This window comes from Hesperophylax consimilis, chromosome 3, assembly GCF_061612785.1.
Source record: "Hesperophylax consimilis isolate HC1 chromosome 3, BYU_Hcon_1.0, whole genome shotgun sequence".
Taxonomy (NCBI): domain Eukaryota; kingdom Metazoa; phylum Arthropoda; class Insecta; order Trichoptera; family Limnephilidae; genus Hesperophylax; species Hesperophylax consimilis.
In genome coordinates this window covers 39651619-39667152 of record NC_142838.1, presented here as the reverse complement: position 1 = coordinate 39667152, position 15534 = coordinate 39651619, and the positions used below count along the sequence as shown (strand labels likewise).

Here is a 15534-nt window from a genome sequence, read left to right as displayed (position 1 = left end):
ATAAACTGTAATATAAGTATAAAATTAAATTTTTTTTACAGTCTTCCAGTTGATACTTATCCAGTTTCTTTTTTTAAATAAATTTACTGTATCGTCAGCAAAACCTTTTTTCCCCTCTTTCCTAGGTTACAGATATCATTGACATATATTAAAAATAATATTGGTCCTAGTAAGCTTCCTTGTGTTACTCCGTTGTTGATTAAGAGAGTTTTGCTTTTCCTCTCTATCATATAACTTTAAAGTTGTATTTGGCTTACCAATTTTTGAAATTTTTGCAAATAATGTTGTATATAATGTCTGTGAATGTCCTTGTAGTATATAATTTTGTTTGAAAAGTATTTTTGTAACGGGTTGTTTATTATTTTATGTATAAATATCATCGCAATCAAGGTCAATATCACTACACACGTAAGCATAATACATGTATATGCAGAATAAATCACTTATTAGATGCACGGTTTAAGAGATAATTTCGTTTTACGCACAGTGTGAAAGTGGTTTAATTTTTTTTAAACTTGTTAGATTAGACGACACCATGGCATTTGATTAAAAATACGGTTTTTTAAGCTTATTCTGATAACATACGATACAATGCATTAGTGCAATTGTGATAAAAATGCTAATAGATAGATATCGAGTTAATTAATTTAATTAATCGTTTTTGTTGTTTCACAATATACATAATATATTTGCGGCACATTTCGTAAGTGTAAGTGTAAGATACTCTCAGTATCGTCCTGGTAAACGACCACCATTAGGAATTGAAACGTTGCGTGAAATGGCTTTAGCCGTGTTTGATTAATAGATCTGAAAATCCAGGTACTTCACCACCTTTCTCTTCCCCATCTCTTTCACCAACCCTTCAGCACACAACATACCCTAATTGGATATGCTATAGTTTCACCGATTTCAGACCATCCAAGAACGTGCAATAAAATTAAACTACCAAAAAATGATATAATAAACAAAAAGTTTACTACCCAAAGAAATAAAATATTATAAAGCGCTACCAGAAATCATAAAGTGTTCAACAATTGATATATTCCAGCTAGATTGTAGGAGCCATATTAATCAAAATAAAATTCATTAAAAAATAACATGTCATAGTGTATATATGTAATTAATAATAAATTAGATATTTGTAAACTTAGATGTACAAGTGACTAAAAGAAAATGAATAATTTACAAAATCTCATTTAAAGTTGAATAATATGTGTGTTTATAATCCTGTTATGTTTTTGATGATAAATAAATAAAATGTGTTGTATTCACATATAAAAGAATCCCGTAAGGGGCAACCCTGCTCTCCCCAATATGTAAAGCAAATAAACCAAATGAAATAATCGGCCTCTCGGACATTTACGGTCGTATTTTTTAAGTCTCGTTTTTTAATGCCGCGTCTCTTCTTATCTTAATCAACCTCTTTTTCATTCCACGTCCAAATCTCTCGCTGGACCAAATGTGTTCTTGCTCCGAGTTCCGTGTACTTTATTCCTTTCTCGCATCTATTTAGCATAAATGATTCGGTTTATCGACGAACCTGCGAAATAAAGCCGCTGGATTATTGGACGCGACTAAATAACATAAAATCATATTTGCATTGAGCTCGAGATTGCTTTTGTGTAAATTTATCTTTGCCAATAAGATTTTCCTGGGCACTTAACGCGTTGAAGTTTGTTCTTTTATATTGGTGTCTGATTATTCTGAAAACATATGTCAGTATCACTGATATATCATTTTAATAATGCCGTAGAATTATGTATCACAAACAATAATTTCTTTTTTAACTCTTTTGTCTACTCTGATGTAAACAATTTGTTTACGTGTTTCAATATTCTACTGCAACAGCAAGTAAAATTTGTTCTGAATTATTTGTTACTCAGTTTTGAAAGACCGATGAAAAAAACTACTGATTTAAAACATAAAAATATTTTAAATAGGGGTACGTAATTTTAACTCAATAAATATAACAAATTTTTCCACTTGAACACTAATGCCCTAATTTTTTTCTTATATCTGTTTCACTGTGCACATTATAATTATTATTAACAGGGAGAAAAAATAGTGAAATAAAATGTTGTTAATTTATTAAAAGTCTGACCAAATTTTTAGTTTTCCCGTTAAAAACAGGGCTGCAGGTCTTTAACAGACAGGGGTTTATCTCATAGGAGTCGGATGGAACTTAGTAAATTTCTCAGAAATAGAAAAAATAGACACACTTCTACAATGTCAACTTTTTTATTTTGGAAATTTCATTGATAGTAACGAAATAATCCAAAACATTTAAAACGTAGCTTTCCACACTGCACACTACAGTTCACCTCAAGGTAGTCATTATTTCACTGGACTGCAAATGTAGGCAACCGCATTATGGGGGTTAACGAATGAATTGACAGATTTCATGAAAACCATCTGTAGATCACGAATATGTTATGAGGAAGTCGGAACATCCGTTAAAAATAATAATATTTTCGCAATTCGTCCATTATATTTACAATGACAAGGCCACTTGCGTGAACACGTGTTCTGATATATTATGAACGACTTTTATTTTATTTGGAAATGGGCATGCAGTTACATTTTGAACAGTATTTTGTAAATCTGTACTCATTTTTCTCCCAGATAATAAAGAAAAAAAAAGTCGAACTCTCTGGTGATGACTTCACCTATTTAACCCATTGATGTATTATTCCTTAGTCAATGATCTAACCCCATCAAATATTTTAATGTTGTTTGTTTTTCGTTATGTTTTCCCCTTTCTTAAATCCCAAGTTTACTGTATAATTTATACCCCACAAAAATTAATACAAGTTTTGTATCGCTCCTGTTTCCAAAGCACTACGTTTCTTAACCCCTTATTAGAATTTTTCCACTTGAACACTAATGCCCTAATTTTGTTGTTTTTTTTTTATTTAAAACAAACGAGACATTTTTAATTACATTACACATAAATACTGATGGAGCATAAAAGTAAACATTTTTGTTTTAAATTTACCTACACTTCTTTTCATTTTTAATGTTGTCTAGAATGAATATATGAATTTGAATGGATATATGTTGCCCGCCCCGTAACCAATGGATTGCTTGCCATAGTGAGTATGCATTGTGTTTAAATGTATATTATCGTGTTGCCATGTAGAGTGTGTGTGTACTTGAGAAGTTTAAATGAATTCTGTATTTGTATGTATGAGTTTATTATTTATTTTGTATATAAGTAGCCATGTATTATATTCATGTAGTTTTCTTAATGTTAACAGTTTTGTTTCCATATATAATTTTTTTGTGGATATTTTGGGTTTGAAATGAAATAGCTTTACGATTACTTTGTTTTGTGTTACCTAACGGTCTTACTAATTAAACGTGTTTTAAATTTTACACAACTAAATGTATTTATTGTTAGTTTGACTTTTGTTAAAATGAAGGTTTTGTTCTTCTGAAACTACACGACAGTTGAAATAAATTATTGTGGTTCTAATCACGGCAATTCACAATACAACTGCTCTATTAAACAAATTTATTATGTTGTGAAATGTACATTTAAGTATACGCTTAAGCTACAATCCTGAAATTATATTATAAATCCAGATATTCACAAATGATTGCTAACAGTCGATCTAATAAAGTTTGAAATGTAGATTTATTACATAAGCTAATCAATATCAATTATAATGTTTACTGTTGGTACTACACCAATAAGTCTAATAGCCGACTGCATCAATTGTAAATATTCTACAAAGGCTTCTAGAGATAGAATTACTCCGAGAATAAGCCACGGGCGAATAATTATTACTGTGAATGCAATATCTATCTAATCCCAGCGTATTGTACTGCAGAATGGGACACAACCCAAACAAGTTATCAACTAGCGGTACTTTACAAATATGCAATTGTCTAAATAGGGGGTCGGCAACCTTGACTTGTAGAAATCAATTTATAACATTGAACTATTGAATCTTTCCTCCTAAGGAAATACAACCTTCTGTCCATCCTTTCGTATATATCATTGAGACGAATCTGCTGTGTCATAACCAAAGTAATGATAATCATAAATAACTGTTGTATTTTTTTAATGACTTGGAGTTAGGTATATTTTTAGAATCCTAATACACTCAATACACTCTGCAACAATAATATTACCTTCCTATATTTCTAAAACTTTATATCTTCTTAATATATAAAAATCACGTGTCACTGTAAAATTTTGTGAATATGTATGTTTGGTTCCGGCTTGATAGTTTTGGACCCTATACATATAGGTGGCGCTGTTGTCAAGATCTAAAGTATTTTTGATTTTAATTATATTTTTTTAAGATTTGTCACACAAAAATTTATACAACCACAAATCTACTTGTCCCCCCCCCCTCAATATTTTTAATGCTATTTTAAGAATTTTTTATATGAAAAAGGGTCTTTATACATTTTTATGTTGTGTAATCCTCCAATAGATGGCGGTATGAATAAATCTTTTGACATCTGTATTACGCATATAGAGAAAATACCACACTAAAACATCGTTTCATTTTCAGTGCTGATTTAAACATTTCCTAGGTGCCACAGATTGAATTGAATTGTTTGTATGGAAAAAATAATATGCCTCCCTGGAGAAATATTTTGTATCGGAAAACAATGGATTGAAAAAAAGATTATGTACATAAAACTAGCTGAGGTATACCTGGCATTGATCGGGGTTGTGATTAATTTGGAGTAAAGTTTTTAGGCTGTGTTTTCTTGGATAGGACACGTATCATATATGTAGAAACCTACCAAAAGAAATTTTCTAAATGAAAGTGAAAACCCCCGCAAAATGCGCTGCTTAGTACTAGTAGTAGTATAGCATGCAAAAACGCAATACGCAGATATCGACTTTATTTTATACGAGTACTACTCTTGCAATCCATAAACTTTAAGCAATTGAATTCAAAATCAATTAGATTTGGCTTCTACTTCTTATTTTCAAAACAGTCTTCACTCAAAACAAAGGAAAGTCATTTCTTTGACATTTAGTTGGATGCCATTTTACTGTTTGTTAGACATGTGTGGTATAAAAGCTTAATCCAAAATAAATATTTGGAATCGCTGGACACGGATAATACGAAATATTTTTAAATAAAACCTTCTGATTTACCTTAATTACTATAAAAGGAATCTGACTGCATTTGTGAAATTTTTAATTTTAGCATTTTAATTTTTAATTACGAAAATGAAAATTCACTTTCAGTTATGAGATTTTTCAATGTGGATGAGTGTTTCAGGCGAATAATTATTGCTTGTAAAATAATTGTTACCTTTTGTGCTATGCATAAAAAATCTTGCCTTAAACATTAGTTTACCAAAAAAATAATAATTTGCATCGTAGGTTAATTTATTTAAAACTTATTCTCAACCACTGCCGCAAATGAATCGTGTCCAGCTAAGGTGGGCTAGGTAAATTGCCTATAAATATAAGCATTACCTTATAACCTTGCACGTTGATCGTTAGTCAGTTCTCGTATGATGCCTGCGCGGGCAGCTCCAGCCCTCAGCCTCTGGGTTCCATTGGGTGGGTACCTACTTCCTACTTCCTACTCTTTCTCCCTGCTCCCCTGCGCTGTGATCTTCGTTTCTCGCTTCTCGCGTGCTAAACTCTGGCAGATTACTCCCAACATCAACACAGCCAAAGTCATGAGGCTTTAGGGAATTGTAAGAACCAATTGGTAAAATAAATATTTATTTTATTTTATAACACAGAGTGAAATATTGCCAGTATTGGGGCGCCAGGATTCATCGGGTGGGGTGTTGATTTTTGCGGCGGATTTTTCTGCTGGAAAGCTGGGAATCCGGTATAGAGACAAAATTTGACCTCTACAGCTCTCTAAACCTCTTGATTAATACGTTCATCATTCCTGAACGCGCTGATCCCTAGATTCCTTACCACTCTTTATACTCTTTCTCTTTCCAGAACCATCGACTTAAATTTCTTAAAAAAAAGACTCTCGACAAAGCAACCCCAAATATGACAGAGGCCTAGAGGGAAATTATTTTCCTCTAGGCCTCTTGGATTAATGTAAAAAAAAACACTGTGTAATCGACGTGTTGTCAATTCTTTACGACTTGGATACTAACGTCAGCATAATTCTTCAGTAATTTATGGACCCATAACCATAGTGTAATTCCTCCATAGAAAGGATACAGAAATTTTGTAGATATTCTGAATATTCCGACCTATATAGTTATTTCAAGTTCGTTCAATTAACGAGCGGTCTTTGGAACAAAGTTTAAAATTCAAATATCCTATGTTTTATTCCTTGCATTTGTGTTCTGGCACCGCTGTACTACGAACTAGACACAGCAGCACAAGATATTATTAAAAAAGATAAATAACCAGCAAAATTAAACAACGTTCAAAACGTAATCCACATAAATATCTCGCAAGCTCCAATGGTAAGCTTGGTAAGTCATCCGTTCCCGGCTTGCGTGATATGTCGGCCACCATCCATCATCATGGAAGCCTCAAGCCTGCCTTGATAGGCTGTTAAGTCATATGAAGCTGTGGACCAAGCCTACTGAGATATACTTTAAAGTCATGTGAAGCTATGAACCAAGCCTACCTCGATATTCTGTTAAGTCATATGGAGCTGTTTAGTATATCCATCGTTTCTCAAACGGGGGGTCGCGACCCCCGGGTGAAAACAATAAGTCACGTATACGAAAAATCGTTTTATCAAATAATTATTTTCAAGATATAACAAGTGTTTCATATACCTACTTCTTAATAAACTGACTTAAAAGGTTAAACACAGATAAGAAAAATAATTTTCAAGTGCTAACATACGATTTACTTTTTAACATACATATACACGAAATTTTGCACAAGTGAGAAGTTGCACATAATAATAATATAGTTATAAGTGTTTCATTATTTTTATTTTTTGTAACACATAGAGATAATTAAATGACACTGAGATCTCCCGTGCAGAGATTTTATTTAAATATGATTAAAATTTACTAGTATGGATAATATGAAGAAATTATAAAGATATATGCCAGTGAAATATATATTTATTTATTAGTTTAGTTGAGTGGTTTCTGTTTCAGTGTCAGTATCTAGGTCAATATATTATGTATTTCTGATCTCCCAATTTTTTGTGTCCTGCTTTTTATTTTAAATTTTATGTTATTGTATTGTGTTGAGTTTTTAATGAGAGTGGGATTGTTGTAGGATTTAGTACCATAGTATGGTAATAATAATGTAATAATGTAAGCCAAAAAAATCTGATTGTAGAGTTCTGTCATTTGATATATTAATTAGATGATTGAGAATAAGTATTTTTGAGAAATCATCGCTATCACCTGGAAAATATTCCAGTAACTGAATGTGCAATTCGCGTTAATGTGTTTTTTGAACGATTTCAAACTTATAAAAGTAAAATGAGTTTAAATATTATATGTGCCTTGTTGTTTGAACTTTTCGCTAATTTTTTTCATCAGTAATGTAATTTTTTGATAAACGTAAAAACATGTTGTGAAGGGGTCGTAATAATGTTTGTCTTTTAGGAGTCAGAACACTAAAAAGGTTGAGAAACGATGCGGTACAGCCCGAATAGCATCAGTTTCGCGTGTCTGGGGTCCGTTACATCGATTTGAATATTATTGATCTCTGCCCACTGCCACCATCGAGTAACAAGCACTAGCAAACGTTGGCTAATTCGTGAAGTGCCTGGAGGGCGATTCACGTTCTTTTGGACTTTGCCTATGGCTAGCGTTCGCTAACGATAGCCGTCGGCTGTAAGGAAAGGATTTTTTTAGCCTGTAAGGTCAACCTTAAACACATGTGCGACCGTTAAGCGATTCACGATCCTTACAGGCTTGGTTTCGGAGAGACCTAGTAAAAAAATCCTGAGCAAGAGTGGTTAAGAGATTGCTTGAAAACAAAGATATATCGAATATAATCTATTGACGCAAGGTTTATAAACAAAACTTCTTAAAACATTCACTTTATATTATAATGCATTTTAACCACATCTTATTTTATTTTTAAACATCATAATAAAGCCGTTTATCTAAGATTTACGTTTTGTATATAGGTACCCTACCTAGCTATATAGTTAGAACTTTGTTATCAATTCACTCCGCGCCAGATTACCGCCATCTTAGCCGCCATTGCATATTTACGTCAAGTCTCAACAGTCAACAACAAGCAAACAAGTTAGTTTGAGCATTCAGTACCTAATAGCGGCACAGTTAGTCTTGTTGATATTTTTCATAAAAAATTGGAATGAGGTAAGTTAATATTCTATATAATGTAATTAAAAGCATATAAATGACTCAAAACGGAATTGACAACGATTTTATCGGTCTACAAAAGATAAATTGAGGTTAGAAATTTTTAAAACTCAAGTATAAGGCTAGACAGTTATTGTATTATTAATTTTTAGCTTTTGTGTTTAGAACCTAAGAAAAGTGTGTACTTAATTAAATAATATGTCGTTGCATTATCTTTCAGTTTATCCGTAAATAAAATTATACGGTCCGCGCGTACTTCGGCGGCGCAGTATATGATGATGGCAGATGCCATGATTTTAGAGCCAGCATTTGCAGCCAACAAATTTGTAGGTAAAAATGGGAAGGACGCTCTAGCTGCATTTTGGTTAAACCTTACCATAACATTAAATAATGCTGGTCCACAAAAAACAACAACACAATGGCAAAAAGTAAGATTCTATCAATGCAGAATAGTACTTGTCAATTTTGTAGTGTATTTGATTTGTGTACTGTAATGTAATATTCGTTTCAGGTGTGGACCGCATTAAAGTCCAATGTGAGGTCAAAGGTATCCAAAATGCGGAGAGAGAACCTGCAGACTGGGAATGTATCGGCCGGATGTTCACTGACTGCGTTAGAGGAGAAGGTATTAAGTCTGATGGGCAATTTGATTGTCGACGGACTCAGTGTGCCCGACAACCTTCCGACTGACGACGTAAGTATTTTATTCATTTGTAAAGGCCCTTAGCCCCACTTGTTTTGCTAGTTTACATAATGTGTGTAATCAAACATAAAGAAATTTCATACGATACTTTGTTGACATGTTCATTTCTTTAACAGAGATCTCTTCTCGCACTGATGGAGGATGACGCTGATGGTACTGGTGGTGTGCGGGGAGAGTTTTTGAACCCCGTGGCCTCCCCTCCTACCTCGCCGACCTCTCGCGCAGTGGACAACTCCATGCATTTCCCAGACTGTAATCCCCATGCATCAACCCAGAGTCCTCGATTGGTAGCAGGTAATTCTTTATACAATGTCAAGTAAAATCACGCCCATAACATGAATTAGATATACATATGAATAGTTTAATTCATTTATACAGGGTGTATCGGCACGTACCCGACAAACTTTAACCAGCTATTCCTTAGCATATTTGGAGTAAAAAATCTTATGTGCACTTTGCTGTCCGGTAACGTTTTTTTTTAATAAAAAATTAATTAAACATATTTTCACCACATGTCACCACTGTTTTATACTTTGTCAAAGTTTGAAAACCCATCTGGCAAATATTTTATTCGAATTCCGTTGAATAATGCACGTGTGTACCTATATTGGCGAACTTCTACAATCACAACGAAATGGCACGGCACCATTCGTCTCATTTTTAACTATTATTATTTAGTGTGTGCGAAAGAGCAAAGACGCTTTTTGACATACTTGCTTATAACAGCTGTTGAACACGAAACGCAATGCCAATGACAGTGATGTAGTGTGGAAATTTTAAATATTTTTGTTTTTAATTGAAAAAAAAATGCTACCGGACAGCAAAGTGGCCATAACATTTTTTGCTCCAAATGTGCTAAGGAATAGCTGGTTAAAGTTTGTCGGGTTAGTGCCGATACACCCTGTATACACATAAATTCTATTTTACAAAATTCAAATGATCAAATATTAAAATTATTACAGACATCAACTACATTGAGTTAAATGTTTCAGAAATTGTGGTAGAGATACCCAACATTAGTGGTGATGCGCAGGAAGAGTTGGTGGCTAGCCCTTTACCTCCGACCACTCCTCGCACAGTGGACCGACCTCCCCTTCCCCCTCCACATGCATCAACGCAGCGACCGAGGAGGAGAACTCGAAATGTAGCAGGTAATTAATACCTATAATAACAACAAATATGTTCACATCCATCGAATGTAAGTACACAGCATATGATTGTGTACATGGAGTAGATAAAAATATCAAAAGTTTTATTCATTTATGTACATATAAATTCTGTTTTATAGAAATTGAAAGATCAAGTGTTAAAATTACGTCAATTATATTGAGTTATTCAATTTTTCAGATCAAAATGAGACCAGAGCAGCTGCTTTTCAGAAACTGATGGATCAGCAGAATTGTGTCATATCGGTGAGGAAAACTGACTTAACTTTTTTTTTTAAAGTATATTTTTATTTAGTTATAAAATGTGTGTACATCAATCTAGTATATTAATTAACCTTATTCTAAAACTACTATTTTTTTTTTCACTTACATACTTACTAAAATTTGGACTTCACAACATTTAGACATAACCCACGAAAAACTGCAAGACTTCTAGCTTCCTTAACATTTACCGGGAGTTCATTGAACATTTTAAAATGTTTATAATAAATATAGTTTAATGTTCCCGATAAATTAGTCTTAGGAAGCCTAAAGTGTTTACAGCTTCGATACGACCTACGATAGCTATGGACTGTACTATTTATCTTACACTATTCGTCATATAGTCTGGCAAGATTTTATTTTTTTTAACTTATAAATAAATACCAGAGAATTATATACTAAACATTGCCAAACACTAAGGATGTTGAGTTGGCGTTATTATGTTGACTTGGCATTACTATTGCATATTATGTGTGGCCTTCTTATTCCTATTTAGTAAATTGATTACATTTCAAGTTTGAATAATTTTTTTTTACAGAAACTCGCAGATGCACAAACGAGGTCAACCACGACGGTGGAGAATTTTTTAATGGGGATTGAGGCGAGAATAATGGAAGAGAAGATAAGAAAAAGGGAATGGCAAGAGATGATGAGAGAAAGAGACAGGGAATGGCAAGAGAGGATGAGAGAAAGAGACAGGGAATGGCAAGAGAGGATGAGAGAAAGAGACAGGGAAGAGAGAGCACAACAGTTCATGCAGCTTACATTATTATTAAAGAGACTAGTAGAGAAGAAGTAAGTAGAAAGACACAAACATTTTTAGCTGTTTTTGTAAAGGTCGTTTTTCAGTCTCACTCTTAACTCTTTATTTATTATTTTAAATAATTGATAACATATCATAAAGTGTTAATTTTGTTATGATAACAAATGTTTTATTATCTTCCTTTTTACGTAATAAGTAGATATAATGATATCCTTACTGGAATCTCCCGTGCTGAGGATTTCTGTGTATATATTATTATGTAATGTTTTTGTAGTGCAATTGAGTTGTTTTTATTTTCTACTTCTGATCTCTATGTTTTCTTTTCATTCGAGTTGTGTATATTATGTATTTGTGTAATTTTTTGTAAAGGTGGGTTTTCAGTCTTACTCTTTCTTAACTGTATAATTGTTTTAAATAATTGATAACATATCATAAAATGTTAATGTTATAATAACAAATGTTTTATTATCTTCCTTTTTAAGTAATAAGTAGAGATAATGATATCCTTACTGAAATCTCCCGTGCTGAGGATATTATGTAACGTTTTTTTAGTGCAATTGAGTTGTTTTTGTTTTCTACTTCTGATCTCTCTATGTTTTCTTTTTATTTGAGATTATGTATTTGTATAATGTTGTGTAAATACATATAAAATAAAAACAATATAAAAATAAAAAGTGGTGTTTAATTTATGTAAGGTATTTATTTTTTTTAAATTTGTGGGCATCTAGCCACTATTATATTTACAATTCTTCTGTAACTACTCATGGTGCTCTACTGAACAGGACACATGGGTGACTCTTCGCATCCCGGTACAATTGGATTTACTAGCATTCATCTTTGTCGTGATAAACGTTAACGGCATACAAGTGCTTCCACCAAAAACGAGGTGAACGGAGCGGACTGAGTACATAATGCATACAATGGTTGATAATAGATACAATAGTTGTTTTGATATAATGGTTTTGTATTAGGGCAATTCACCCCAAATAGAGTGCTTTGTGGATGCAATTGATGGTAATATTGATTTTAAATAGTTTATATTTTTTTTAAAACTATAGTTACATTGAAGAAACAAACTTGTTTACAAATAATACAGAAAATGAGAGTAAACAAACAAAGACAATTCTAGAAGAGTGTCTAACCTAAACAGTACATAGCTGGTATTTAATTTTGAATATCTCAAATTTATGAAATAATAACATGTATAACAATTTATGAAATAATAATTGTAAACGTTCTTAGTCATTTAAAAAAAATAATATTATGAAAGATAGTTTTTTCTTTTTAAACAAAATTTTGGTTACGTGAAATAAGCAAACTTACATTAACAATGCAGCAAAAGAGGGAAGGCACATACACATGATTAAAAAGAGTTCTAACGTAAATGACACTTGTATGAAAAGAATGTATTTTGTCATGATTTAAATTTGAGAAATCAGCGCTGTTAATGTGTAAAGTGAGAAGTGATTATCTGATTTCTGACACGTCTTCCTTCAGCAAGACGTGTCCTCGGAAGTTCGTGGTCTTCTGCAATGGGTAATGGGTTATCTATTTCAGGCATTACCTGATCTATCTCAAGGTCCATTCTACTCATCCTCCGCAGATTGTGCAATACGACACACGAGTTGATGATGTGGCACGCTCGTACAGGTTCGTACATTAAAATACGCTGGGCCGATAGACATCTCCAAGTCCCTTTTAAAACACCAAAACACCTTTCCACAGCTGACCGAGCTTTGCAGTGTGCGTCCGTATATCGCTTTTCACTTTCAATGGCTGAATTGGGAATAGGTGTCATCAACCATGGTTCTAAAGGGTAGCCCGAATCTCCTGTTAAGTACAAATTTATTGAAATGAATAATATAAGTTATGTTGTTTTAATCAATATCTATGAATAGAATATAATGTTTTCTATTATATGTCGAGAGAATACAATATAAATTGTTATGTACTTGCTTCTATTGAAAAATCATCAATAAAAACACAAAATGTGGGTTTTGTAATTTAAGTATTGTCAATAAAACAATTATTTTTACCTAAGAGCCATGTTTTTCTTTCTCCTCTTTCATGCCAGAGCTCCATGATTCGTCGAGCTGGACAATTGGCCCAAATCTGGCTATCGTGCCGCGTACCAGGATATCGTGCATTTACATCTAAAATGACCAAGTTTGGATCACAAATCTGAAATATTAATTTTTTATTATAATATCATATAGGACTTTCTTGTGCATATTAAATTACACAAAGAATGATCCAAATCACGAGCTCACCATTTGCACATTTAAGGAGTGATATCCATGATGATTAAAATAGACGTTTTCCTGTTCTGCAGGAGCAATGATGGGCAGTCAATGGCTCCTATACATCCAGGGAAAGGATTGTCTACCTGATGAAAGATTTGCCTGACTTTTTGCCTATCTGCGGCAGTCGTCGGAAATTTAACCCATTGCTTTTGTAATGTTTGGCTGATAGCCGATGAAACATTTGATATGCATCGGCTAACAGACGACTGACTGACTGCCAAGCCGTACTCGTGGCCTATACCTCGCTGATAAGACCCCACCGCGTAGAACCTTACGGCAGTAAGTACCTGTGTAAGATTCAACCATTAATACCGTAACTTCTTTTTCATAGATTATAATATACATATTCATGTTAATTAAATGTAGCACCCACCTTTTTTGTGTATTACAGACTGTGTGTCCATTTACAATACACATTTAACATAAACTACAAAATATTATATAGGTACCTAACATAGATTAATTAAATTAAATTACCTGCGATTGAACAGACAATCCATGCATTCTTTTCGGTTGTAGGGTGGGGGATAAAGATTCTATGAGGAAATAGCCAATTTCCTTTGAAATTCTGAATAAATTTATAAATTCTGTGTTCCCTATTTCCATCGGATTTTGCGCATCTCGCAGAATCCTAAATGGAATTCGTGCCCAATTTTCTTCATCCAAATGTACGATTTCCATGGCTAAAAATCCTGCAGCCATTTTATCTGCAAATTATTATGATTATTATTTATCTGAAAATCCTCAATGGTAAATTATTATAGGTATATCGCACATAAAAAGTGAAGTTTATTGTATTTATCATATTTCTGACATATCGGTATTTTGGCAGGTTGCATACCTACTTTGAAACATCACAATTACGTTAATTCGAATCATTTAATAGCGTTTATAAGCGACAATTAACTCAAAAATCATGTTTACAGTCAATACTTACGATAATATTAAGTTTTCTCGTGTTAAAACCACTTAAATATGGAAAACTAAATAAAAAAACGTATCACAGTAAAACAAATCCTTTGTCAAATGACAGCCGCGGTCAGCCATTGACATCTCAAAGACAGGTCCCGAGCTCTCCTTACGGTGCGTTGGCCAACGCTAGCGTTATGTTTCAAAATGTAAGGAATATGCCGGTTATCGACTGTCACTGGGAGAACGAGAATCGCATTTCACGAAATATTCGAAGGTAAGGATAAATTTGAAGGCGAGGTTACTTTTGGTGTCCTTAAAAAGAACGTGAATCGCCCTCCTGGTCTCGGCACAATGGCGAGGTGTCATGTTTATAGGTTTGCTATTCTGTACCACCCGGCTTCGCCCGCGTTTCGTCACGATTGCAAAATCTTTTAATTTATTATACAAACATTAAAATTTTTGGGCTGTGTCTAATTTTACCAAAGTTAAAAGAAGTTGTGTTTATTTAAATAGTTGACTGAATAATTATGTTTAAATCTAACGGTTTAGCAAATATCTAGCACAGATATAACCTTCTTTATTATATACTCCACTACTCCATTAATAAATAAAAATCAATTTTTCACGATTTTAGAGGTAATTAGAGCTTTTTTGAGTTAAGGCGATGCACTACGTCGTGTAATATTTTAAATTGAGCCGCTATCAATAACAACCCTTACGTAGATGGCGATAAGGCTTATTCCCGCTTAATACCATCCGCCTGTTTTGATTTATGCAAGAAAAAACATGGCCAAAAAGTGCCTTTTATTTTATTTTGTGGATGTTTAGGCATAAATATTTAAATTTTTTTTCGATCATTTTATAAATAACTTAATTTTCCACATTATACAATAAAATCATAACCGAAAATGGGTTCGTAACTTGGAGATGTTGAACTTTAAAGCAGTTTTCATAGGCTTTTAAGTTATTTTTTTCTGGGCTTATAAAAAGACTTATCTAAAATATACTCGATTATTTCAAAAACCAAGATGTATTTTACCCGCAGTATTTAATTAAAGCATCTGAAACATTTCTAGGCGACCAAATTTTCAAACCAAAAACACCTGATTTTAAATTACTACGTATGGCATCGCCTTAACAATAACCATTTAAAAATGATTTTCG

General features: G+C 33.0%; 2 protein-coding genes and 1 long non-coding RNA gene across 9 annotated transcripts in view; 1 reads left to right on the top strand and 2 right to left on the bottom strand.

Annotated features, from left to right (window-relative positions):
- grh (grainy head) overlaps positions 1–15534 on the bottom strand; it is a 536841-nt gene that overhangs the window by 286497 nt on the left and 234810 nt on the right. The window lies entirely within an intron of this gene.
- Positions 8240–11496, top strand: LOC149425471 (uncharacterized). The gene is made up of 7 exons (XM_089650680.1): positions 8240–8259; positions 8483–8690; positions 8774–8956; positions 9082–9259; positions 9958–10116; positions 10313–10377; positions 10931–11496. Exons 1-7 carry the CDS (start codon positions 8255–8257, stop codon positions 11189–11191), a joined length of 1059 nt encoding a protein of 352 aa, XP_089506806.1. The 5' UTR covers positions 8240–8254; the 3' UTR covers positions 11192–11496.
- Positions 13611–14672, bottom strand: LOC149425470 (uncharacterized). Its single transcript, XR_016305642.1, has 3 exons — positions 14396–14672; positions 13936–14165; positions 13611–13745 (listed from the first exon to the last, which is right to left on the bottom strand). It is a non-coding gene; the product is annotated as an uncharacterized LOC149425470 (long non-coding RNA).

Excerpts from the sequence above, each read along its gene's own strand:
- LOC149425471 (XM_089650680.1), top strand. Across the intron at positions 9,260-9,957 it reads GAGTCCTCGATTGGTAGCAG|AAATTGTGGTAGAGATACCC; the intron begins GTAATTCTTTAT and ends TAAATGTTTCAG. Across the intron at positions 10,378-10,930 it reads AGCAGAATTGTGTCATATCG|AAACTCGCAGATGCACAAAC; the intron begins GTGAGGAAAACT and ends TTTTTTTTACAG.